The sequence below is a fragment of the Aythya fuligula genome, chromosome Z (assembly GCF_009819795.1).
Source record: "Aythya fuligula isolate bAytFul2 chromosome Z, bAytFul2.pri, whole genome shotgun sequence".
Taxonomy (NCBI): Eukaryota; Metazoa; Chordata; class Aves; order Anseriformes; family Anatidae; genus Aythya; species Aythya fuligula.
In genome coordinates, this window is record NC_045593.1 from 36018841 (window position 1) to 36044006 (window position 25166).

The 25166-nt window shown below is 37.7% G+C and overlaps 1 protein-coding gene across 1 annotated transcript in view; it reads left to right on the forward strand.

Annotated features, from left to right (window-relative positions):
- Positions 1 to 25166, forward strand: part of CNTLN (centlein) — a 192433-nt gene that overhangs the window by 48237 nt on the left and 119030 nt on the right. The window contains exons 5-7 of the mRNA XM_032206274.1: positions 501 to 680; positions 9888 to 10021; positions 20856 to 21018. Coding sequence (XP_032062165.1) covers positions 501 to 680; positions 9888 to 10021; positions 20856 to 21018 — 477 coding nt within the window. The remainder of the gene's footprint in view (positions 1 to 500; positions 681 to 9887; positions 10022 to 20855; positions 21019 to 25166) is intronic.

Below are 25166 nucleotides of genomic sequence, written 5' to 3' on the forward strand. Positions count from 1 at the left end.
AGCTTGGAGAAAAAATTGCCTTAGGCCTTGCTATACCTTACCATTTTCTCACATACCAACTCCGAGGAAGATGCTTTAAAGCCAAGAATCCAAGCTTTATAACTTTCAGATAAATAGTTAATGATGGAAATGGAGCAAAGAAAGTAGGAGTGTGAAGATGTGGCTTCTTGTAATTAGATTCTGATGGGACTGGCATTATTAATTGATAAAGCCGAGGTCTGGGAGGATATGTCTGTGTGGGTCTCAAAAATAGCTGGGGACAGCATCAAAGGCAGCTTGATCAATTAATGGGCTCTTTGCAAATGTGTACTCATCAAAGCTGTCATCCAGCTAAAAAATATGACCCTTCCACCTGCATGAAAGAGGCCAATAAAAGTACACAGGTGACCTTGGCCATCAAATATAGAAGAAGCTGCTGTGAGGGTAAAACTGCACAGTTTATATTTGCTGATTAGTTCTCACTTTTTTTGTTTATCGGCCCTTGTGGTACTGTTCTACAGGACACCGAGGAGTGTGCACAGAAGAACGAAGAGCAAAACAGACTGGTTATAAAAAACCTGGAGGAGGAAAATAAGGGATTAAATACACGCTGTGCTGACCTGCTAAATGACCTGGAGAAACTGAGGAAACAGGAGGTACAATGGAAAACAGAAAAATCTGGCAGTGATGCCAGAATAAAGGTATGAAGTGGAATGGACTTCTGGATGTTATTTCAGAAATAACTTCTCCAGACATTTGCACTACAAGTTATTTTCCTTAAATAACAAGTTATATATTCAAATCTACCAGTGGGGACTTGCATTCATTTACATTCCTTCACTAAAGACCCACAGCTTTTTAAAAATTGATGTTGCAAAGCAGGAATCTGACTTCAAATAGTCATCTTAAAATGTAATCATTAAAAAATAAAAGATACTGTATTTTAAGATAATATATATATATGAAATAATAAAAGCTTAAAAGTATTATCATTCATGACTTTTTTCTCAATGTATTATTTACTTGCCTGTAATTTGGTTGTAGTAGACTTGATATTTGTTTTGGAAGGACCCTTTAAAACTTTTAACTGCAGTTTTGAATAAATTGTGTCCTATCCTCCAGAGGACTTCACTCTGTGGAGACCTTATTATTGCATATACTATATTTAAAAAGTTATTTTCATTGTTTATGACAAAATGAAAAAAGAAATGATTGAATGCATAGTGCAAAATATTGTGTCTGTTATTTAAGTGTAACTTTGACCTGTTAAGTGAAAATTGGCAATTTCTTTTTAAATTTGTATAAGAATGAAAACCCCAAACATGGCATCAAAGTGTTTGATGTCTGCTTACATATATGTATGTATATTCAATGGATTCTTTTTATTTACATGGCTAATGAATTCTTACACCATTTTCTTTTAAACTATCAATGTATATGACTTTCTGGTATATTCAGTATTGTAACTACCTAGTCAGTATCTTGTCCAGAAATATTTTTTTTCTCACTCTAGCAATTTAGTAGTTTTGGAGACTCCTCTGCTTGTTCTACTGATGGAAAAACCCTTGTAAAGAGTGCCATTTAGATTTTTTTAACATAGAAGTGAAGTTCTTGCAAATTGAGGCCTTTGGAATGGTTGTGATGACAGCATTACAGGATCTCCAAGACAACAAATGGTTGGTTTGCTGGTTCTTGGAGGGGCAGGGGGAAATCTAGTGGTTTAGAACTGATTTAGTAATTTTCAAATTGTTAAATGTATTGCTATACCTGATAAATTATTGAAAATCATTGTTACTGACACCTTCAATGAGAACAGTCATAATAATTCCTAATCTGTCTCTTTTCTTGGCTGATAGGGCATGCTCAGGAGAGAAAAGTGTGTCATAGTTTTATGATTCCAGGGATGAAAATAAGTAGTGTCAGTACTTCAGAGCGAGTTGGCAAGTGTGGCAAGGTGGTGTCAGAAGTAACTTCTTGAGAGAGGTGCTACCTGAATCAACTCTGAATGACACACAGCTGGATCTGCTGTTCAGAAGCAAGGAAGAACTCATGGGGGATCTAATAATCAATGGCAGCCTTCTCAATAGTGACTGTGAAATTGTGAAGTCAATGATTCTGAGTAAATGAAGGAAGGACAGTAGTAGCACAGTATGGACCTAGAATTAAGGAGCGGGCTCTCTGGTTTATGGAGTAGGCAGAGATGGGTGGAATTGCATGAGAAACAGCACTAAAGAGGTTGGAAAAATTTACCAAGTCTTTAAAGACAGCCTCTTCCAAGCCCAAGTGCAGTCCACTAAGATGCTAAGGAGAACAAGTGGATGCATCAGGACGCTAGCTTAGCTTAGCTAAACACAATTAATCACCAGGTGTCAGTGGGCAGGGAGCATGAGGAGGAGGGTATCAGCATTCAGGAAGTGAACGCAATGAAGTCTACAAACAATGAGAAATTCAGAAACATTGTGTGGGCACACAGGGACAGTGGTAACCTAATTATAGTTGAGACTTAAAAGTTGTGACAGGTAATAAAAAGAGTTTGTTGCACTACTAAAAGGCTGAAAAAGGAAATTGTGGGCTTGTTGCTTAAAGAGAAGGATAAATTAGTGACAGAAAGTAATAGATAAAGGTTGCCTAGAGGCTGGGTTTCAGAAGTACCAGCAGTGGATGAGCTGGGAGTTGCTTGAGATAACTTGACTAGTAAACGTCCTTTGGACGAGCTGAACTGCATCCAAGCTGCTGAGAGAATTGACTCATGCCTCTGTGAAGCTGCTGCCTATCATCTTTCAAAGGTTGTGGAAATCAGGGAAGGTCTCCAATGAAAAGGATGACCCAAGAACAGATAGGTCAGCCTCACGTCAGTCCCTGGGAAAGTCACAGAATGTCTTCTTGGAAGCCATATCTGGGCACATAATTGAGAAAGTAACCAGAAACTCCTCATGGATTTACCAAGGACAACTAATTTTTGAGCAACCAAATTGTCTTTTGTGATAAAATGATTGCATCTGTGAACAAGGCAAGAACAATGGATATGACTAACATGAACTTTAGCAAGATTTTTTAAACTGTCTTGCTACAGTGTTCCAAAACGAAGATGTTACAGCTGAATGGATGAAAAACAACCTGTTTAAAAAAAGCTTTTTGATTGTTTTGGTTCAGAGGGCTGTGGTTAATGGATTGTACTGGTCTGGAGGCTGGTAAAAAGTGGCTACCTGCAAGACCTATCCTGGACCTGTCTTGTTTAAAATCTTTGTCAGTGACTTGGAGGAGGGGGCAGCGGGCATGCTCATCAAATTTTCAGATGACACCAAACTGGGGGGAACAGTTGATGTGCTCAGGGACATGGCTGCCATGAGGAACCTTGACACAAATGTGCAGTGGCCTTAATTAGGACAAATGGTGAGCCATGAACTAGGGATGCAGCTATGTGGGGGACAGGGAAAAGCTCTTGGTGTGGGCAGGGAGTGAGCTGAGCAGGGGCCAGCTGTTTCAGGCAGCCATGAGGGCCAACAATACCCAGGGAGGCATGAGGAGGATGTGTGTGGCTCAAGAGCCAGGGGAGGGATCATCATCCCCCTCTGCTCAGTGCTGTAGATGCAGTATCGATTTTTGAGTCCTGCAATACAAGAAATACTTGTAATTTATTCCTGACAGTAAACTGGCAGGAGAGAGGGGAGGCACCAAGGCAGTGGTGCTGGAGGCCCTGCTCTGTGAGGTGAGGCTGCAGAGTAGGGCTGGTTCAGCTGGGATAAGGGGCAGCTGTGGGGACACCCAGCAGCAGCCCTGGCACCGTCAGGAAGAGACGCGGCCAGGCTCTGCCCAGGGGTGTGTGATGGGGGGGTGGGAGGCAGGGCATGGGCTGAGGCACTAGAGGCTCAGGCTGGAGATGAGGAGAAGCCTTTCCCCACCAGTACAGCCTGGCTGTGGAGCTGGGGCACAGGGAGGTTGGGCCTCTGTGGCCTGGGGGTTTCGTGTCCTGGCTGGGTGAAGCCCTGAGCAGCCCGGCCTGAGCCCAGGCTGAGCCTGCTCTGGGCCAGAGCTGGGCTGAAGACCTTCTTCTGCCAGGCTGCAAGTGTCTGTGTGTTTACATGGCAAGGTTTTGGCAGCAGGGTTGGCCTCTGTGAGCAGAGCCCAGCAGCTGCCATGTGTCAGACCAGAGCCATCTCCAGATCCAAAAAGGACCTGCCGATGGCCAGACCTGAGCCGCAGAGTGATGCTGGCTGGGCCTCTAGGAGAGCAGATTTAAGAAAAGGAAAAATAAACTGCTGCTGAACAGCAGCTGAGAGAGAGGAGAACAAGCCCTGCAGCCCCCAGGTCAGTGCAGCAGGAGGGCAGGAGGTGCTCCAGGCATGCAGCAGCAGTTCCCCTGTGGGCTGTGCAGGGAGAGGCCCCTGGTGGAGCAGGCTGTCCCCCTGCAGCCCATGGGTCCCACGTGGAGCAGATCTCCACGCTGCAGCCCCCCCACGGGTGGAGGAGCCCCCGGTGGAGCAGGTGGATGTGGCCTGGAGGAGGCCGCAGCCCATGGAGAGCCCCTGCAGGAGCAGGCCCCGGGCCGGAGCTGCAGCTCGTGGAGAGGAGCCCACTCAGGAGCAGGGGTCTGGGGGGAGCTGCCGCCCACCCGTGGGGGACCCGTGCTGGAGCAGTTTGCTCCTGGGGGACATGGACCCCATGGATGGACCCTGTGGCACGGAGCCGTGTGGGAGCAGTGCTTGAAGAGCTGCTGCCTGTGGGCAGACCATGCGGGGGATCAGTTGGGGAAGGACGGCTTCCCATGGGAGGGACCCCACGTAGAGCAGGGGCAGAGAGAGACCGTGAGGGAGTGGAGATGAAGCGACAGGGACTGACCGCAGCCCCCATTCCCTGTCCCCTGTACCTCTGCGCTGCTCTGAGGGACGAGGTAGAAGAGGGTAGATGGGAGGAAGGTGTTTTTAATTTGCTTTTAGTTTCTCACTGCTCTAGTTTGTTATTAATTGGCAATAAATTACATTAATCTCCTTTATGTTGAGTCTGTTTTTTCTGTGATGGGGGAGTGAACTCCCTGTCCTTATCTCAACCCAGGAGCTCTTTTCAGCATATTTTCTCCCACTGTCCTTATGAGAAGGGGGAGTGAGAGAGGCCAGGTGGACCTTAGCTGCCCATCGGTATTAAACCACAACAAGCAGTTACCCTGATACTCCAGCTTATGCCTTTTTTTTTTTTTTTTTTTTTTTTTTTTTTCTGTGAGCTTAGTCAAGAGACTGTACAGAATTAAGTGAATTTGATTATCTCACAAGACTGTTGGAAGGATTGAGAGGCATATTAAAAGTACTATCTGTATGAGGGAAATGTCATGTATAACCCCTAGGAAGTAGTAATTTATCATAGTTTTTTACATGCATTTGGTCAAATAAGCATTTGTAAAAAACACAGCTGTTTTTGCAGTTCATCACCATTTTTACACAGTCATATTGTAAATATTTGCTTGAAAATTTCAATTTATTTTTCCCAGTGTTCCTGACATTACTTGATGTTCTCAAGAATCAATATTGGATGGCAGATTGGCTTTTAACAGGATGCTTATAAACAATAAAGAATAATAATTTCCTTATCCTCAGAGGCCAAATGCAACATTATCATGCTACACTGTATTGGGATACAGATTATTTTCTAATGTATACACCCCAATTTAACATGTCCCTTCAATGATTTTAAAAAGAGGTTTCTGAACAAATTCAATAACAGGATTGTACTGTTCTCAGGTGATGGTAGAAATGGTTATAGATAAAAATAATTTGAATTTAGAAACAATACCCATTCTGAGAACCAGTTTTGCCTCAGACTGAAGTTTGAGGGTGAAACTAGAATCTTTTTTTGTACATGTTTTTCAGTAACAAACACTATGTTTATCAATATTGTAGATGGTGTTATACAGATGCTATTCATGTTACTCTCCTATGTCTGTGGAAGAATAAAATGAAATCAATGTAAACTATGTCATCATTGTATTTAAAGCAGGTATTAGATAATAGAAATGTTAAGTCGTAACAGAGGTTCTCCAAAGGCTGGTAGTGTGTGCCTGCTTCTTACTGGCCATTTTGTTTTGTTTTGTTTTATTTATTGGGGTCTTTATATCACTTTCTGTACAGAAAAATGTCACTTATCACTTTTGCTGACTAGATCTAGTTGTTTTCAGACCTACTGTAAATTAAACCTGGGTGTAAAACTCAACTTTTACAAATGCAGAGAAAAAAACAAACTGCTATGACTAGGTTGTCCATTTTAATGGTTATTCCTTTAATTATTTGTTATGTTAGTCTGAATACAGGTGAGATGAACTAGAAGAGAGCCAACAAGGTGGCTAAAAATTGTCAGTTGTGTTTCATTGTTTCACATATATGCCTTCATATAAGTAATGTACAGTACCCTAAGAATAAATACAGCGTTTTGCTTTAGTACCCTAAAAATAAATACAGTGTTTTGCTTTCTGCTTTCAAATAGGTCTTGTTTCCTAGGCTTATATCAGTTTCTGCATCTCCTAAAAGAGCACAAGTAGAAAAGCTGAAAATCAGCCACTTTATGCATAGAAGTGTCTCCCTGTGTAAAAATGAATTAGGGATGTGAGTTATGTTGTTATTCTTTCAGTGGAGGTTACTTAAGTTGTTCTTGAATAATACGAAGAATGTGTATTTTCCCAAACTCAAGCAGTCACAAAAGGCTTTGTATGTAGACACAAAAAAGTGCAGACTGGCAGATTTTGAGTGGAGGTGACCTGAAAGATAGTAGAATTGCTTAGTGTTTTGTTTTTTCTAGTTGGCAAGGTACAGTAAAAAGTGCCTTAAGTCTGAAGGTTAGAGTTTTTAAAGACACAGGCAAAGTTGTTCTCTTAAAATGAAGTGTGCTGAGAAACAGCCATTTCTATCCAGAGGAGCCTGGAATTTTAGTTCCAATGAAAAATTAGTTTTACTGAGAGGGGATCTTGAAAACTACTCTCACTTCTGTCAAAATTCATAAAAAGAAAAACATAAAAACAAAGGTACTGTGCTTAAAAGTGACTTTCTAACAGTTTGAAACTGCAAATAAAACCTTAGTATTCACAGTCAATTCGTAACCTATATGCAACTGTGTTGCAGCATGCCTTGTCTGTGTGTTTTGCTTTTTATGTGTGAAGTTCTTTTAAATTCACCTTACCTCTAAGTTTTCAGAATTTATCACTCTTGGGTTTGAAGTGAATAAAATATTTACATAATGTTTAAGTTACTTTTGTGCTATTTATTCTCATTTCATTTTAGTTAGGATCACCCCCTTTCTTGTGTAGAAATGAGTAAGAATGTTAGCAGTAGACTTATTTTTCATATTTCACTTTCAGTACTGTTATATAGAAGTATAACATCCTTTTCTGTCTTGTATTTGTTCTCCAATATGCATTTTCTTCCCCATATAATATAATTGAATTATTAGGTATTTTGACTTGCTGTATTTTACATAGCATTTAATTTAGTATATTTCAGAATGCTGTAGAAATTTGCATTCTGCACAATACAATTCACATTAATGTTTGTTTGAAAATCAGGTTTTGGAGAATTTGTATTTAGCAAATTTTCAATCTGCCTGCTTGCATAATGGAACTGTCATCTCAGATACTGTATCAACTAAAAGGCAACATACTAAATTTCATTGATTTAAAAAAAATTGAGATACTCAGAAATTGAGTGTTAAAGTTTAGAGCATTTCATAGTCTTACATTCCTGACTGGTGCACAGAAGCCCTATTAAATACCTTAGTATATGATATTGCAATATTTTTCTGTTTCAGAATTTTATGTTTTTAACACAGAATCACACACAAAATCATTTAGGTTGGAAGAGACTTCCAAGATCACTTAGTCATCCTCTGACCTAACAATAACAAGTCCTACATATCACTAAGCTCTACATCTAAACGTCTTTTAAAGACCTCCAGGGATGGTGACTGAACCACTTCCCTGGGCAGCCCGTTCCAATGCCTAATAAACCTTTCAGTAAAGAATTTCTTCCTAATATCCAACCTAAACTTCCCCTTTTGCAACTTTACCCCATTCCCCCTTGTCCTGTTACCGGGCACGTGAGAGAATAGACCAACCCCCACCTCATTATACATCTTCCATTATATAACTTTATAAAGTTGTATTTAGGACAAAATCATTTACTACCCATTCTACTTTGCAGTGGATGATGGGAATTTGAGTACTGGAGATGAGATTTGTTTTTTTTTTAATCTATATCATGAAAATTATCTACTACTCATTAGCATAGTATGTGAGACGCACAAATAGGATTTATTCACAGAAAATATGAGCTATTGTCATTTTTGTTAATTTCAAGTTTGTAAGCTGGCAATCATCGTCTCAATCCACAATAACTTCTTAGTGCTGGAGAAAAAACAAGACTCAGGAGAAACCCTAAATTATTTAGCTTATTACATTGCAAACCTTATAACATTTGAACATTTTCATGTGTTGATAGAATGAACTTTTTCCTATCATTCTGGAATCTTTTGTTGTTTGAGAACAAGTAATCTCTGTTATCCAAAAAATAGCCTTTAGGATTGAATGATGACTCATCAGTGGGGTACACCTGGCATATAACTTGAGATTTATCATGAAGCAAGTAGTTTTTCTGCTTCATTCATTCGTTGCTATTTCCCCCAAATTAATGTTACTGTTATTAACCGGATATGATAATTCTTGTCAAAATTCAAAGAACTTAATTGTAGTACGCTTCTGATACATCTGAATATGCGTAACACAGTTTTATGCTGTTTTAAAGCAAGACAGTTAATTATTCACTACTCTTAAGTGAATAATTTTAGTGAACTATGTTTCAGCTACAAAAATATGTTGATACCTTCAATATTCAATGTATTGTTGCTTAAAGGGAAATCTGAGCACTTTTTGTTTCTGTGCAGTTTTGTTTGACCTAGTCTGTAGTCTGTAGTCTCGAAGTCTGGAAGATAGAATAACGTACAATTGGCCATAGATTTGGGACAGTATCCTAGTAGGACATATTTATTTTAAATTATAGATGAAGCTTAGAGTACTTGCATTATTAAGAATAAATGATTGTGTTTATACTGTGCGATACTGAAGTAGGTCTGAAGTTATTGCCCCTTTCTGAAACTCTGCTCTAGATACTACTGTAGTGCCACTATTTCCATTCTTGCCTCAGAATACCCTAGGAGAATAGTCATGCAAAGCTTCTTAAGGACTAAAGTACCATTCTGAGCTGCTAAACCTCCACAGAACTCTGGTGAGGTCACTATGTACAGACATCTGAGTCCTGCTTGAGTAAGCTGCCTTGCTGTTATATTCCCAGATATACCTTATACTGTGCAACTTTCACAGCAAGGCTTACTGTGAAAGACAAAGTATTGCTTGTTTACACTGTTTTCAATGAGCATTCCCATAAGTTTTTTTTTGTATGCCATTTCTTTTCCTGAATTGGAAGTGCAAAGTCAGAGCATCTGAGACTGACAAGGAACCTCAAAAACAAATCTCTATCCTGGAGTCTTAGTTTCTGTGTGTGGTATTGTACAGTCTTTGAGAAATTTAAATAATAAAAACCAAAAGCAAGGTTTAATCAGTAGTCAAATAGTCTAGTATTGCTTTGCAAGGATTTGATTCAGGATTCTCTTATGTGCGACAAGTAAACTACAGATAACTTCTTAGAATAGGGGTCCATCTAAAACTTGACGTGCAACTTTTTTCTGGGGTTTCACATTCTTCATATATGCACACATACACGTATACCTATATATTTGCTTAGACCACAATTAATATATATGCGTACATATGTGCACATCCATGTGTCTATATATGTAGGTTACATGGATAGATTTTAGGAGGTTTTAACTCTGTGGTGTATATTACTTTTAATATATATTAAATGTTTTCTTTGCAGAATTTGGAAACTGATTTAACAGATGCAAGAGAACAAATGAAAGAATTAAACAGTAAATGCAGTAACTTGTCATCTCAGCTAGCTGTGAAACAGGAAGAACTTTCCCAAAAAGAATGTGATATGACCATGACTAAGTAAGTATTGCATGTTTTCATTAACTTGAACCCTGAATGTTCTCAAAAAGACTGTTGGTCCATTTGTAAAGCGTTATCTTGAATTAGAAGTACTTCTGTGTAACGGTGTACATTCATAGCATGCTTTTACACAAAATGTAAAATTTTTGGAGGTGTTCTAGTAGCTGGCAGTTCATGTGGACTCTTTCTGATAATAGTATTGGGTCAGAGAACGACCGATCTCCACTGCAAGCAAAAAAATACCAATACAATCAGTGACAGACATTCAGCTGGAGAGGCTATCTGACCTAAATTTGGGAAAGTTTTGAACCTAACTTAAGCTTTTTAATTAGAGTAAAATCTGAAAAGTCAGCAAGAGTTTATGTGTAGGCCTCTACTAAGGTTCAAAGTGTAGTGATATGAGCTTTATTAGAAGTCTCACACACCTTGTTCTTACACTGAATCCGGAACATAAGTGCAATATCCTCAAGTTGTAATATCCTCAAGTTGAGGATATTACAGACTGACTTGGCCAAGTCGCTGAACTTAAAATTTCTCAAAATGAATTCTTTGTTATTTATTAGAGAAGAGCCTCTTAGGATTTGTAACAGACAGATATCATTTATAAAACATGTAATTGAAATAAATGCTTTTTTTTTTGAACATGAGGTAACAAAAAATACTCCAACACATGTCTTTTGAATTGTTTGAGGTCTTTTTCTGTATGTTTATCCATGCAAACAAACTTTCAAATTGATGGAGAAGAGTAAACTGCAACTTTAGCAAACTGATTGTGTTTTTCCTATGTGCTCAAATGATTTCTGTCAAATCTGTTTAACTTGCATTGTGATCACTAATCATGTTTTTCCACATTACTAGTATGTGAGTTATGCTTTTTTTTTTTTTTCTTGTGATACAGAACATTAAAATTGTTCTTTATTTTCCTAAGGTATGTAGATAAACTATTTCTGTTGGCTTTTAATTAAAAAGGCAAAGTCTTACTTAATTGAAAGAAAGCAACAACAATAGGATAAGAGAGAAAAAAGCTATGAGGAAAAAAAAGTCTTTGGATCAGCCTACTCATCCCAGTTCAGGATCTTGGAACTGTGTTGACTTCATGACTGAAGTGTTTGGTTGTTCCTCTTTTTTTTTTGGTAACTGATATATTTTTTGCTGTTGTTGTTATCCTTGTTTAAAACTTAGTGTTATTAATGTATCACGTTGAATTTTCAGTGTTACATTCATGCTGGCAAAAAAATTATTTGACAAATAATGTGGAAAATACCCTATCTCCCTTGCTACCTCCCATCAGCCATTTCAAACTTTTGGAGGTGGAAAAGACTTGCAAATCTTTCTCTTTCCTCCCCACTGCTCTGTTTCATCTCTCCCTGTCTACTGCATGCTTGCCTTTCCCGCCCTTCCCTTTTCTGAAAATAGATGAGAAGTACAGTCCTAATTAGAAACAAGCTCTGGAGGAGAAAAGGAGTGAAGCTGGCTTCTTTCTTTTGGTATCTTCCTTCATATGTAGTACAGGAAGATAGAGAAAAACATTATTTCGGCTGTCACCTCTATAACTTTGTAATACTGTCTGAAATTTGTAAGGCAGATGTTCAAATCAATTGGAAAGAAAGTCTCTAAGGGTCTAGGTGCAAACTGGTCTGGTGCTCTGTTTCTTGTGCCATTTTAATTTCTTGCTCTGTTCTGCATATCTGCCAGTTTGTTAGCAGGATTGTTTTTTCAGTTAAACAGTAGCTATGTCTGCTGTCACTAAGGGAGATATTTTATCTAGGAGGCAATTGGTGGTGAATTAACAGGGACTAAATTTTTTCAGTACTCTGGTCCTAGAGAATAGCAGGTGTTTTTGAAAGTCCCACCCAGCATAAATCAAAAGTCTGTCACATACTTCTGAGCGATGGAAGGTAAATATTCTAGGACCTGTGAACCGCCAGTTTTTACAGAACCCATCCTCTGCATGGCAGATATCTTCAAAAATCAAGAAGTTGCCACCTTTCTTTAATTTATTTTTTTTTCCCCCCAAAGCATTTTTGATTCACTGGGTTTAGTTTCTAACTCCCAGAGTAGCTATGAAATGCATTTCATTGTTATATTTTTCATGCTTATCTTCAGTACAGATTTTCTGGATGTTTAGAATCCCTGGTAGCCTTTCCATTTTTATGTTCTTGAAGAATGTTAAATCCTGCAGTTCATTTCTGAAAATTAATCCTGTTGCATATTTGTGATTTTTGTTTTAAATTATGCTAAATATCAGGATTTGGAACTTTGTGCTTACTGCTCAGCACTCACTGATGGTCTATGTCTCAGTGGCACAGAGCTCTGGCAGAACTTGGGACATCAAACTGGAAAGGCCTGCTTGACTCAGACTTGTCTGCTGCTGTCACAAGTATCCAGGCAATATTAAACTGTTTGAAGATATATCAAGCCTTGTTTTAAGAGAAATTAGAATTTCTTTCCTCCATGTTTGTACCTGAAGCATGTTCCAGGGGTTAGTTCGTTTGATCAGTTTCTAGCCTAAATCTATTATTGACCATTTTACAAGGACTTTCTTTTGGTAACAATATTGCTTGTTTTTATTTTTTCTCCCTTCTGCTCTTTCTGCTTACCTCCATGCTGTAAATTATGAGGCAGTCAGATTTCTACTTGGCCCTTATTTCGCTGCTGTGGGATTTTTGGGTTATTCTTTTCTGTGTGCTGTAAACCATTTCATGGTATCTATGCCATTCCCTTGAGAAGCCATAATTCATAGTGCCTGTCACAGTATTGTATTTCTAAATTACAGGTAATGGAATCTAGAGATTTCTTGAATTACCCCAAACCTTCTTATATTCCCCTGGTAAGAGGAGTAACTGAGGTTTTCAGAATCCCAGCATTCACCAAAACTGTGGTGATGAAAAAAAGCCAACAATGTCACCTAAGGTGGTGGATGTGATGAATGCTATTTGCAATGCAGTTATATAGGTTCTGGAGTGACCATAGCTACTCATATCATTTACATCTCTGAGAAGCCACGTCTTACTCTAAAACTGTTAGAGTGTACAGGATGTAAGTATTTTATTTAATATTATCCTCAAAGGATAGGAGAAAACATTACTTCAGTCTTTTCAGATATGAGCACTGGAGCTATCTCTACCCTAAACAATAGTATGAATCTTAAGAATGGTTACTGTCAGGACAAGTGTCAAATACCTGACTTTTGCTGCATTCCAGTTTGTACTGTCTTTATGTAATGTCAACCTATTGGTTGTGAGAGGTCTCTGTCTCTAAAGGAGTCTTAACTTGAAAAGCATAAGGCTGCTTCTTAGATGATTTCCCCCTTTCTACAAAAAAGACTGTTTGAACAACCCAAACTGCCTCATTTTAAACTAGTCCTTGAGTTTTTACACAACGTTAGCATGCAGATGTCCCCAGTGTCTTTCTGCTCAGTCCTTTGGCATTTCTGCTGTTCATTGTTGCTTTCTAGTCTTGGGAAAATCGTATTTTATGCATTCTTTGAGAGTTCTCATTCCTGAACCAAGCATAGTGGTGGCCCATTATTTCTCATTGTGGAGCCACCATTCATAGTTAGCCCTATCAGAGTGAGACTTAAATCCTTTAAAATAATCTGAAAATTGCAGTTATTTTCTTAAGTAACTCATCAGAAAAAAAAAAAAAAAAAAGTCAATTAGGTCAATACCGTAGACTGAAGAGTTACCTTATGAAGGAGTTAAGTATTATTCCAGCTACTCTAAGAGGCAGGCTGTATTTCAGCATCATCCTCCAGTTGGTTCAGCCTCCTCCTGAGTTCTCTGTAATCATTTCAGATATCCAAATGGAGGTACACTGGGAGGCAGTCAAACAGCTGAGTTTACATAACAAGTTGAGTGAGCTTTAAGAAACAGTAAAAAGCAAATTTTAAAAAATAATTTGAAAACAAGAAGAACAAGCAATAGCTAATTATGTGACAGCTCTTACTCAGCACTTCACTTTTCCATGTCCTCACTGATGGTCCCAGCTAATTATAGGAAATCCAAACTGAACAGTTGCTTATCTGGCTCCAGAGGGTTTGTAGTCCTGTTTCACAGAACACTCCTACTTTGATGCAAAGAGCTATTTATGCTATAATATGTGCATAATTTACATCTTTCCTTTATCCAGAAAAACGACCTTTATATCAATCCAAAGGATTTCTTCATTGTATCAATTTGAAACATGATGCAAGACATGCTTTTTTAAAGTTCTGGGTTGTAGGCATATAGGTTCTTCACAGATCTGGTCTCCCTAAATTAAAAATGTTGTTTCTGTTTACAAGTTCTTTTTTCTGTTTTTACATGGAAATGTAGATTTTTTTTTCCATTTCTAATCTATTTCAAATACAGTATGTCTAATGACAGTTTCAATGCCTAATTAGGGTGTTACAAATTAGTCTTAAAGTCCCTGAATTCTATTTGTACTGTGGTGATGAAAAGGATTTCAGTCCAGAATTATCTTACGTGAAACTAAAGGTAGTTTATTTATTTAAGAACAAATTAAGTGCAATTTTATTTATGGCTTTACTTTAAACTAGTGACTTTTTTTTTTTTTTTAATTTGAATATGTTTATTGGCACATAATTGCCGTGGTATTTAGAAGTATTTAAAATATGTTGGATTTCTGAATCAAAGATGTGAATGAGTACTCGTGTTTCATTGATAGTGTCTAATGTGTTCAAATATAATTTGATTGTATTGGTGAGTTCATACTTCTAAGCAGTTCCTTGTGAACTAAACTCTGTATGATCCGTATTATTTCTTTCTTATTCATTGCTCTTTTTCCTCTCCCATTATTTATTTTTTTCCAGAGAACAAGAAAAATGCCATTCAGAAGGAGACATAGATGTAGCTAGTTCAAAAGATTTTGGAGTATACTTAACTACTTTGAATTGTGCTTGTGTTTCATAAACATGAAAAATAATTTTTTAATATAGGTCTTTCCTATAATTAGTTTTATGAAACTCCAGTCAATGTCACGCATTTTTTGTAATGTTGTATCTTTCCCATAACTATTATTCAGTTTTATGTTCAGCAGTTTTTTTGTTTTAAAATAAATTATTTCTGTTTCACCTTTCTTCTCTAGCATTCTAAAAAGTCATTTTTTTTTAGAAGTGTGTGTCTAAAAAGTATAGATCAGCATCTCAAAGTCATTTTTCTTTCTGAATCAACAGTTTTCCTTGATTGTTTCTGATGAAAAAGATTTTAAGATTCTTCTGCAATTCCAAAATACTAATGTTGAAGCAATTGCCTAAATATTTGCAATGTTTAAAGCAAAAGCTTCTTAGGTTACCGTAATCTTATTTCTGTGGATGAAATAATTTAGTTCTGCTCCTCTATTTTGACTTGTGAAAAAACTGACATTTTTTCATGGCAGGCTCCTCACTGTGACTTGCAGGACATAGCTCACTTTCTGTACATTTCTTGGTTTCACATTGTGTAGGTTTTACCATGCTAGATTCTAATCTAAGAAAGGTTGTCTTTTTCATTTATTTTGTTTTAATCTCAGTAATAATCTCAGTATTAAATGGAGTTAAATACTACTCAGTGTGTCATGGTGTTTGTGTTTATATTTGTGTGTGTATATCCTCCTTGTATATGTACATATAAACATCCACGTACACTTTAAAAATTATACGTATAGATGTATTTGTCTATATATATATGTGTGTGTGTGTGTGTGAATGTAGGCACATACATTTTCAGTGTCTATTATGACCTTAATAACATCCAATTTGTAATTTTTCATTATTTCTTCTGTTCCATGCTCACTTGAGAGTACCATTTTACTTAGCAGTTGATATCTATAACCTACTGCAGTGACAGGCAGTTGTGTGTCCTGTGGAGTGCTTAGTAGTTTGGTGATTTGGGCATGCGTATTAGTAGATATTTTGATCAGAAATTAATTTTTATCTTGTAACTATTTATCTGATTATCATGGTGCTGATTTTGTATACACTTTTAGAGCACACTCAAAGCAAATTAGTAGCAGAATCAAAAAGAATCCCTGAGAGGCTGAGGCTGGCAGAGAGTTCTGGAGGCTGTTCCTCAGCTCCAGCACGTCTGGCCTCCTGCTCCTGCAGGGTCACCTATAGACGTCTATCTAGGATGGTGTCTAGTTAAGTTTAAATATCTCTAGTTTGGAGACTCCACAGCCTCTCTGAGTAGCCTGTTTGTGTTGGACCAGTCTCACAGTATAAAAACATTTTTCTTACATTTAATTGGAATGTCACGTTGTTGTGCTTTAAGCCCCGGCAGGCAGCTCAGCCCCACAGAGCCGCTCGCTCACTGTCCCCAGGTGGGATGGGGGAGAGAATCAGAGAGGTGAAAGTGCGGGAACTCATGGGCTGAGATAAGGACAGCTCACCAAACAAAGCAAAAGCTGCGTATGCAAGCAAAGCCAAACCAGGAATCCATTCGCCACTTCCCACAGCAGGCAGGTGTTCAGCCACTTCCAGGAAAGCAGGGCTCAGCACGTGGAATGGCTTCTTGCGAAGACAAATGCCATCACTCTGAATGTCCCCCCCTCCTCTTCTCCTCCCTTACCCCAGCTGTTGTTGCTGAGCATGACACCACATGGGTGTGGGACACCCCTTTGGCCAGCCTGGGCCAGCTGTCCTGGCTTCATCCACCCCCAGCTCCTTTTGCACCCCAGGCTCCTCACAGTCAGGGCAGCATGAGGAGCTGAAAAGGTCTTGGCTCTGTGTGAGCACTGCTCTGCAGCAACTAAACATTGGTGTGATATCACCACTATTTTCATCAAAAATCCAAACCACAGCATCATATGAACCTCTAGAGAGAAAATTAACTCTATCCCAGCCAAAACTATGGAATGTGTTTTTAATTTCTGTTCATTGCCTCTTTTGCTATTACTGTAAGCTGCTGAGAAGAGACTATGCATCTTCTTTATACCCTTCCATCAGGTATTCATAAATGTTGGTAATATCCTTCTGAGCTTTCTCTTCTCCAAGCTGGACAGTCTCAGCTTTTATCAGTCTCTTCTTGTTAGGGCAGATGCTCCAAACCTTTCATCATCTCTGTGGCCTTTCACTGGACTTGCTTCAGTATTTCCATGTCTCTTACACTCAGGAGCCCAGGTGTGTCTCATCAGTTCTGAATAGAAAGTCACCTTTCCATCCTGCTGGTACTGCTTTTTTCAGTGCGGCTTGCGATGCTGTTAGTCTTTTTTGCCACAAGAGCACATTGCTGACTCACAGTCTACTTCAGGATCCCCAGGGAATTTTCTACCAAGCAACAGCTTTCCAGCTGTTCAGGTCCCTAGCCCATGCACGTGGGTGGGTTTATTCCTCCCCAGCCAGAGTACTTTTCAATTTCCTTTGTTGAACTTTATAAGGTTCCCGTTGTCCATTTGTCCAGCCTCTCACAATCCCTCCAAATAGCAGCACAACCATCTGGTGCAACAGCCACTCCTGCCAGCTTTGTCATCTGCAAATCATAGGATGCACTCTATCCCATTGTCTTGGTCATTAATGAAGATGTTAAATAGTACTTGACCCCTTGTTGGCACCTGGGATACTCCACTAGTGCCTGGTACCTGTTCTTTGTGTATCTGATCACAACACTTTGAACTTGGTAGTTTGTCTGGATGTGAATCCACCTTACTGCTCACTTATCTAGTCTACCCCTCATCAGTCTGTCCACCAGTATTTTATAGGTTACAGGGTCAAGATCTTTCCTGGAATCAAGATAAAAATCATCTACTGTTCTCCCCTTGTCCACCGAGCAAGTCATCGGAGAAGTCTGACAGTTAAGCATCATCTCCCATTTATAAATTCATGCTGACTGCTCCCAATGATATTCTTATCCTTTATGTGCTCCATCACCTTCCCAGAAACTGACGTGAGTCTGAGCCCTCTAGCTTCCCAGATCTTTCTTCTTGAAGGTAGGAGTGACATGAGTTCTTCAGGTCCTCAGGAACTTCACCTGTTGACCATTCAAAGATAATTGAACCTCTTTATGCACTATTAAGTGCACTGCGTAAGGCCCCATGGGCAGTATGTCTTGTTTGTTTAAATATTCCCTAACCCAGTCCTCCTCCACTGCAGCTTAAGATGGGTGCCCGATGGTGCTGGTTTCCCAGGAAGACATTAGGAGCCTCCCACACACTGGTGTCCTGTCAGCACTCCCTTATTTATGTCCATATGCTTGAGGTGTTTCCCCGTGAGCCTTGTATTGTTCATCACAAGGTCTTTCCTGTCATGTCACTCTGCACCCCACAGCTTGCCAAGCTGGGCCATGGGTCCCTTGCTTGGTAGTTGGCTATCATCTCTAAATGTTTCTACTTTAAAGCTCTCCTAACCAAGCTGGTCTGTCATCAAAGGTGCTTCACTGTGTGAACTTACTTGCATTGCTGAATTCCATTGGTGCTGAATTCCTGGTTAGATTGTGCATCATTTTCTCATCCCTGTATAAAAATGAAATAAAAGAAAGTTCCCATTGTGGATTTACGGTCTAAAAATATTGTCTCATTCAGTGAATAGGACAAAGCAGTTGTAATGTGCAATTGCAAATTAAATACAGTGCTCGTGTATTTTTGTGTTTAGAGGACTTTCCAGATGGCAACTGTTTTGGTTTGTATAACCTTTTACTCAAAACAAACATAAAAAAAAAAAATCCAACCACAAAAGCAAACAACAACAAAAACATTAAGAAAACAACACCCCTAGCAAGTTTGGGTACATGTACGGAGGAGCAAGGTTTGATTTGATTCATTGTAATGCGGAGTAATGGACCTGTGAGCGAGTTCTCTTACATTTTGTAGTCCTTGAATTTAACATGAGCGAAGCAGCTGTGCTCTGACTGTACGGCAGTTCTTGGATGGCTGCAAGGTTTAGCTCCCCCACAACCCCTCCTGTTTCGGATATGACTCAAAGCCTGATGAAGTCAACAGAAAGATTCCCATTGACCTTAATACACTTCATGGGCTGGCCATTAGAGAACACATAATACTGTGCAGTCTCAGGCGACAGACACAGATAACTGCATTGATGTTTGCATACAAATTAAAGAGCAGCAATATAGCAGAGAGGTCTTTGCAATGGCTACTACCAACATTTCCAGCAGTATCTGAGGATTCAACGTTATCACATTTTCTTCCCTTCCACAACAAAATGAAGATCTGATTGGAAAACCTGTGCAAAACTAACAAAGTCTCTGTTTTAATTGCAGCGCAAAACTGTGTCATTTTCTAGTATATGCTCACAGTCTGGGAGATAATACTGAAGTGCTTGGTTGGATGCCTATGTACAGGGTGTTGGGAAGTGCTAATATACCACTGTGTTTCCAGTCCTGTTGCTGTGTTTGTGAACAGAATTAAATTAGTACATGTGCAGTTGTACTTCCATTTTGTAACATAAAGAGTCCTTGCTGCATCTCTACCATTATTATCTTTGAGGTGTGACTTTAAATGTCATTGAAAAAAGTAGGACTCAAATACTGTGAAGTAAGCATGCCCATAAGTATTCTCTTGTATTGTCTTATTGACAGACATTTTTAACAGCTCTTTTGTTTTATAACATTAAGGTGTCTGACTGTGCTATTGTGGTACATTTAATTTCAATTTTTATGTAATTATTCAGATGATGTACTACTTAGTGAAGTGTTAACATATTAAGTAGTGGGACGAGTCTTAAGAAATAAAAAAAAATTCCCTGCTATCAGTGTTTTATTTTGAAAGTTCTTTTAAAATGGTTGCTTTGTCATTCTGAGATTTCTCAGAAAAACACATGAAAGTTGTTTTTTCTGCATATATTTTTTTTGTATAATAATTTTTGTCTGGACATCTCCAACAATATTATAAAAATGTAATGATAATTTTTGTTGTTAATGATAATTGTAGGTGCAGAGAAGTCATGTCTATGTTGGAGGTCAGTGAGAAAACTCTTTGAGGATATTAGGGAGAAAATTAGTTGAGGGTTAAATTTACATTTTGGTATCTGTACTTAACACTACTCTGGAATGTGATTGTGAATTAAATGGGATTAAGTAGAAAAAAAAATGTACAAAAAATGAGTTGGCTGAAGTTTTGACATATGCTACAGCAAATATTCCAAGTTTTTAATGATGGTTTACAGTAACAGTTCTTCAGGTCTTCACTTCTGCCTTAATTTATAAGATCTATCTCAGTACAATAAAATTCTCAAGCAGAGTTATTTTACTAGATCCAGCTTCTTATTGCACTACAACACAATTCCTATTATTATGTTTATAGAGCTTTAATTGTTATATTATGTTATGCAGTACGCACCAAACTCTCCTTATTTTGCATGTGATTATTGCAATATGCTGTATCTACAGTCAGAAATGAATCTGTCACAAGACATACTTAATGGGTCCAAGAAGTAGATGCATTTCAGAAAAGAGAATTGCTTTACACATACAAGTTAGGATAATCTTTTATCTTTTCTTCTCATTGTTTTAGTTAAAAACAACAGCAACAAAAAGAAAACTTACTTTACAGTCCGCATGTTCTAAATATTTCACATTTTGACACCTAACAGCTAAAGAGTTAACTGAATATTGATTAGAAAGTGTTGATGCAGTAATGAAAATCCATTTATTTTAGAGCAGTTAGAGCATTAGAAGAAAATTGAAAGACATTCCATTCTGAAACTTAACTGTTTTGTAGATATTTCACAAAAGTATGCGATAAATATTTTATATTTATCTTCTATTGTTTATAAGGCAATTGACAGAAAAATAAATGAAAATAGGAAGCTCGTTATCTACAGTAAAATTATTTGAACACAATTGTTTAACAAAGGTCATTGTTATTCTTTTCTTAATTTCTCTTTATTGCTTGCTTTGCACAGGAAGGAGTTACAGGAGCTGCAGAATCTTTACAGACAAAACATCACACATACAGCACAGCAGGCCGAGCTGATACAGCAGCTTCAGGCTCTTAATACCGATACACAAAAAGTATTGAAGGACCAAGAGGATGCGCACACAGCTGAAACAACATCGTACCAAAAAGTATGCCAGCCTCTTTTATGATCACAGGGTTCATATACCTGCCTATCCAATATCAATGAACAGAGTAATAAAAGCACTGTGTAGTGTTGTGTCCTTTGGATCTCTGTATTCTTGCTACCAAAATATGGTTGGCTGGGTAACACTGTTTTTTGGCCTAATTATATCCCAGAATGTATGGCCTCTTGCTTATCTTGAATTAATGAGCCTTAAGGTTTACTTAAGGAAAGGTGTCTGAGGAAAAATAGAAGTGAATTGCTACACATACCAAATTTATATAAATTTATGTTATGTATATTTTTCTTCTTCCTCTTCAGAGGTTTCATTTGATAAATTTGTTGTTGGTAAATTAGGAGAAGAAATTCCTTTCATCTGTAAATCATGTCTTTGTGTGAATCTCTATCAATTTTACTAGTTTAAGGATTTGGTGTCTTTTTTTTTTTTTTTTTCCAAAATGCAAAAACTTTATGAATCAAAAATAATTTGAAAAAAATATTACTGTGACAGCTTTTTATGTGGATAGCTAATTGAAAAAAATCATAGCTATATTTAACATTTAAGGAACAGACTTTACATTTTTGATGAATAAATGATAACCATGAAGAGCTGACACATGTATACTACCCAAAATTTCTTGTTTTGTGTGTGACAAATGTGATTGGGATGTGTTTTTCAGTCTGTAAGAAACACAGGAGATAGGTTTCATTCCTTTTTAGAGACATTGAGAAGAAGACGTATATAACTTTCATGTACTTCCCACCAATTTTGGAACTGTTTTCCCTTTTTCATCTAACCTACAGTATGTAGAGCGTGCTAAAATTCTGAAGATGGGCATAAGTCGAGGCAGCATCAGTACTGGAGTTCTAAAGACACTTTTGGTTAATATTTTATAGCATTTTAGGCTCAGCACATTCTTGCGTAGTTAAATGTACAAAAGTACAGTGTACAGCTATATATATAATACTGCACTGGACTTCCAGTTTCTAGACATTGTCTTCTGTTCACTGTAATAGTAGCCCAACCAAACTACAAGTAGACTTCTGTCAGAGTTATTCTGCACATGTACAGGGCAGGAGGAGTTCTGTCAATCTGGGGCAAGACAAAGTAAATTATGGATTTATTTTTTTTTAAGATACAGAATTTTAGGTATCAGGTATTGCTATTTCTTTCTTTTTCATCCTCCAGTCAATGCTTCTGTGGCTGTTAAAATGGATCCTTTGAAGAGTCACTCAAAAAAAAATTGACATAAGTGAAGATAATATAAACTCTCTTCATCAATGTTTATAGGGCTTAGAAGTGTTCTTCTGAGACTAGTTTTGCAATATATAAGGGAAAAAAACATTTGGATTTTCCTGAGACTGTTTTAAAACATGAAAAAAACTTTTTATAAAAAGTTAAATTTACCCTGCAAAATAGTGGTTTTGCCAGCATACTTTATTTCATTTGGGGAAGGACTTTAACCTATACTATGAAAAATAATTTTGCTAGTATAAGTTATTTTTGTATTATAGAAAATTGATGGGTATGCTTGCAAAGCTGTTTGGACAAGCCTCTTCTAAATTAGGCGTAGTTCAAAATCCATGACTGCTTCAGAAAGCAGAGTTCTTGGTCTCTCTTAGCAGAACTTAAGAGTTCAGCTTACTTGGTGATACAACAAGAACAGAAATATTTTAGCTTTGCAGATAAGGCAAGAACTTCAACTCAGTCGTGCCCTGAAATACACAATCTTGAAGGTGTAGAATTCAATTTATTTATTTATTTATTTTCCAACATAGAGGAGTAAGGTTTGCATCCAGAAAAAGACAAATGAACTATTTTGACAATTGACTGTTCTGGAACTGATAAACTGTCTTTTAGCATTTCTCAAAACATCTAGGTGTTTTATACCTGGAAGAAATGTGCTCTTTTTGTTTTTTATAAAAATATGCATAAGAAAGGAAGTTTTTTAAGGCAAATAGATCCTCTAAAGCATTTGGTAAACCGAGGCAAGAGATCTTTGAGGGGAAAAGGAGGAGTTGTTCTTTTATAGGATATTCTATACTTCTGATCAGTAAACTGTATAAAATAACAAACCGTAATTGCTTCAAAGGAACATGTAGTTCCCAAATCATAAGTTACACAGTTCTGAAGTCACAGCAGGCCTTTGGAAAATTCAGCATCTATAAAAATAATACAAATACCTGTTTTTTCCTTGAATGAGAGAGGCAAACTATTGCAGACAAATGTGTGTTCTGTTTGTCTTCCATGCGTTAATAATATGCTGGCTGTAACAGCTAGATAAGGACGTGTCAGCTATTCCATAGACATACTCACAGAGGAATATTTTCCAACTGCTCCAAATGGCATTGAGCCTATCAGTGTGTGCATCCTATGATATATTGTCCCTTACAGCAAGATCAATGACCTCTCTGTTAGTGGTCAGATAGGCAGTATATGCTATAGCTCAGGCAGTGTGGCTGGCTGACATACTCCAAGTTCATTATTTAACAGACTACCATTTAGGAAGAACTGCTCTGTGCGCTGATGTTAATGTGTAGTATAAAACAGTAGACTGAGTAAAGAAAATACCTTTCTATTAAATCAGATCAGGGCTGTGAACTTGCACTGGATTATGTGTAAATCCATTGTGGACCACAATTCTCTTCCAAGTCTAGCTACAGTGGGCAGCGTACATATGCAAAAATCAGTAATCTGTTTTACCAAGTTGCAGTGACTTGACATACAGCTACCTTTTTTTAACATAAATTTTAAGGGTGTTTTGTTCTACAATAACTCTTCTATGTTAGAGCATTTCTGGAAACAAATTGATATCTATTTCATATTGCAGCTGTAGCTCTCATTCTCAAGGATAAGGAATATTTTTCTAAAATGTATAGCATCTGTTTTAGTGGTCCCAAATACTCCAGGGACTTCATTCCTGTGCTGGATTTAATGAGACTCAATAGATTTGTCCTCACCGACAATTTCAAGGTGGAGAGACTTCAATCAATACTAGGGATAATAAGACAAGAAGAGATTCTGAACTCCTTAGCTAGCTTATCACAGTTTTCTGAAATTTACAATTTAGGGCCTTTGTTTGTATAATGCAGTGCTTTCTCTTGATCTGATGTGGCCTTTAGGTTCTTTGTTAATCATACTGATTAAAATTCTCTTAGTGGAAGGCCTTTTTAGTGAAATGGAAATATCATTATTTGTCTTTAAATAGGAAATAATAATTGGTGTCCTGAAACAACAGATAGAGAATACTAGATGTGTGTGATGAAGAAAGGCATTGCTCAATAGTTGGATTCTTGGCATAATTAGAAAACAAAGCAAGATTTTTCAGTTGGGAGGCACTGCAAAAATTTGCATCAAGTGCACCATAAAATAGATGAAAAATAGTATAGCATTAGATGCATTTTCAGATGTTGTCGTTAATTTTGTGCCTGCTGCTGCCTTTCCAAGTTTCATGGTGTTCATGTGTGGAGATAGTTTGCTTTCCTTCAAGTCTGAGAAAATGTAATCAGAATGTGAAGTTACTGGCTTTGCCGTCTTAAGGTTAAATTTCACCACTGCCAGTCTTCTCTGGGACCACAAGAACAACAGTGAAGCATAGTTAAAAATCACATATACCTGCTTATTTTAATGCATATTTTTAACATTGAATCCACAAAATAAAAACGTTTATAAATGTTAGTAATAACAGAGGTTCTTCCTTAAGTTGGAATAAAACACACATGTTCTCTCACACAGGATAAGAACCGAAAGAAACTAGCTATCCAGTCAAGCCTACCAAAGTCCACATCATTAATAAGTGGATTGGTGTTTTTGTAGTCCACTTTGTTGATGAAAGCTCTGCAGAACTCAGATCTTTAGTAAAGATTAACTTGCACTTTAGTTCAAGCTGCAACAATATTTTCTATTGTTTGAAGATGTATTAATTAGGTTATTCTATTTATATCTTCTATATCAAATTCCACTACAGCTGGTCTCACACTAGCAAGCAGATTTTGGGTTTAGATGTACCTGTATGTTAAAAGTAAAGAAGTTGTGTGTAGACTGTGGCTCTCTCAGGGCGATGTTAAACTCTGCGCTCACAGGTGATGATTTTCGTGTTTGAAAAATCCTGTGCTGAGATTCTTAGTGTGCTTTAGTTCCTCTGCTTATTTCTG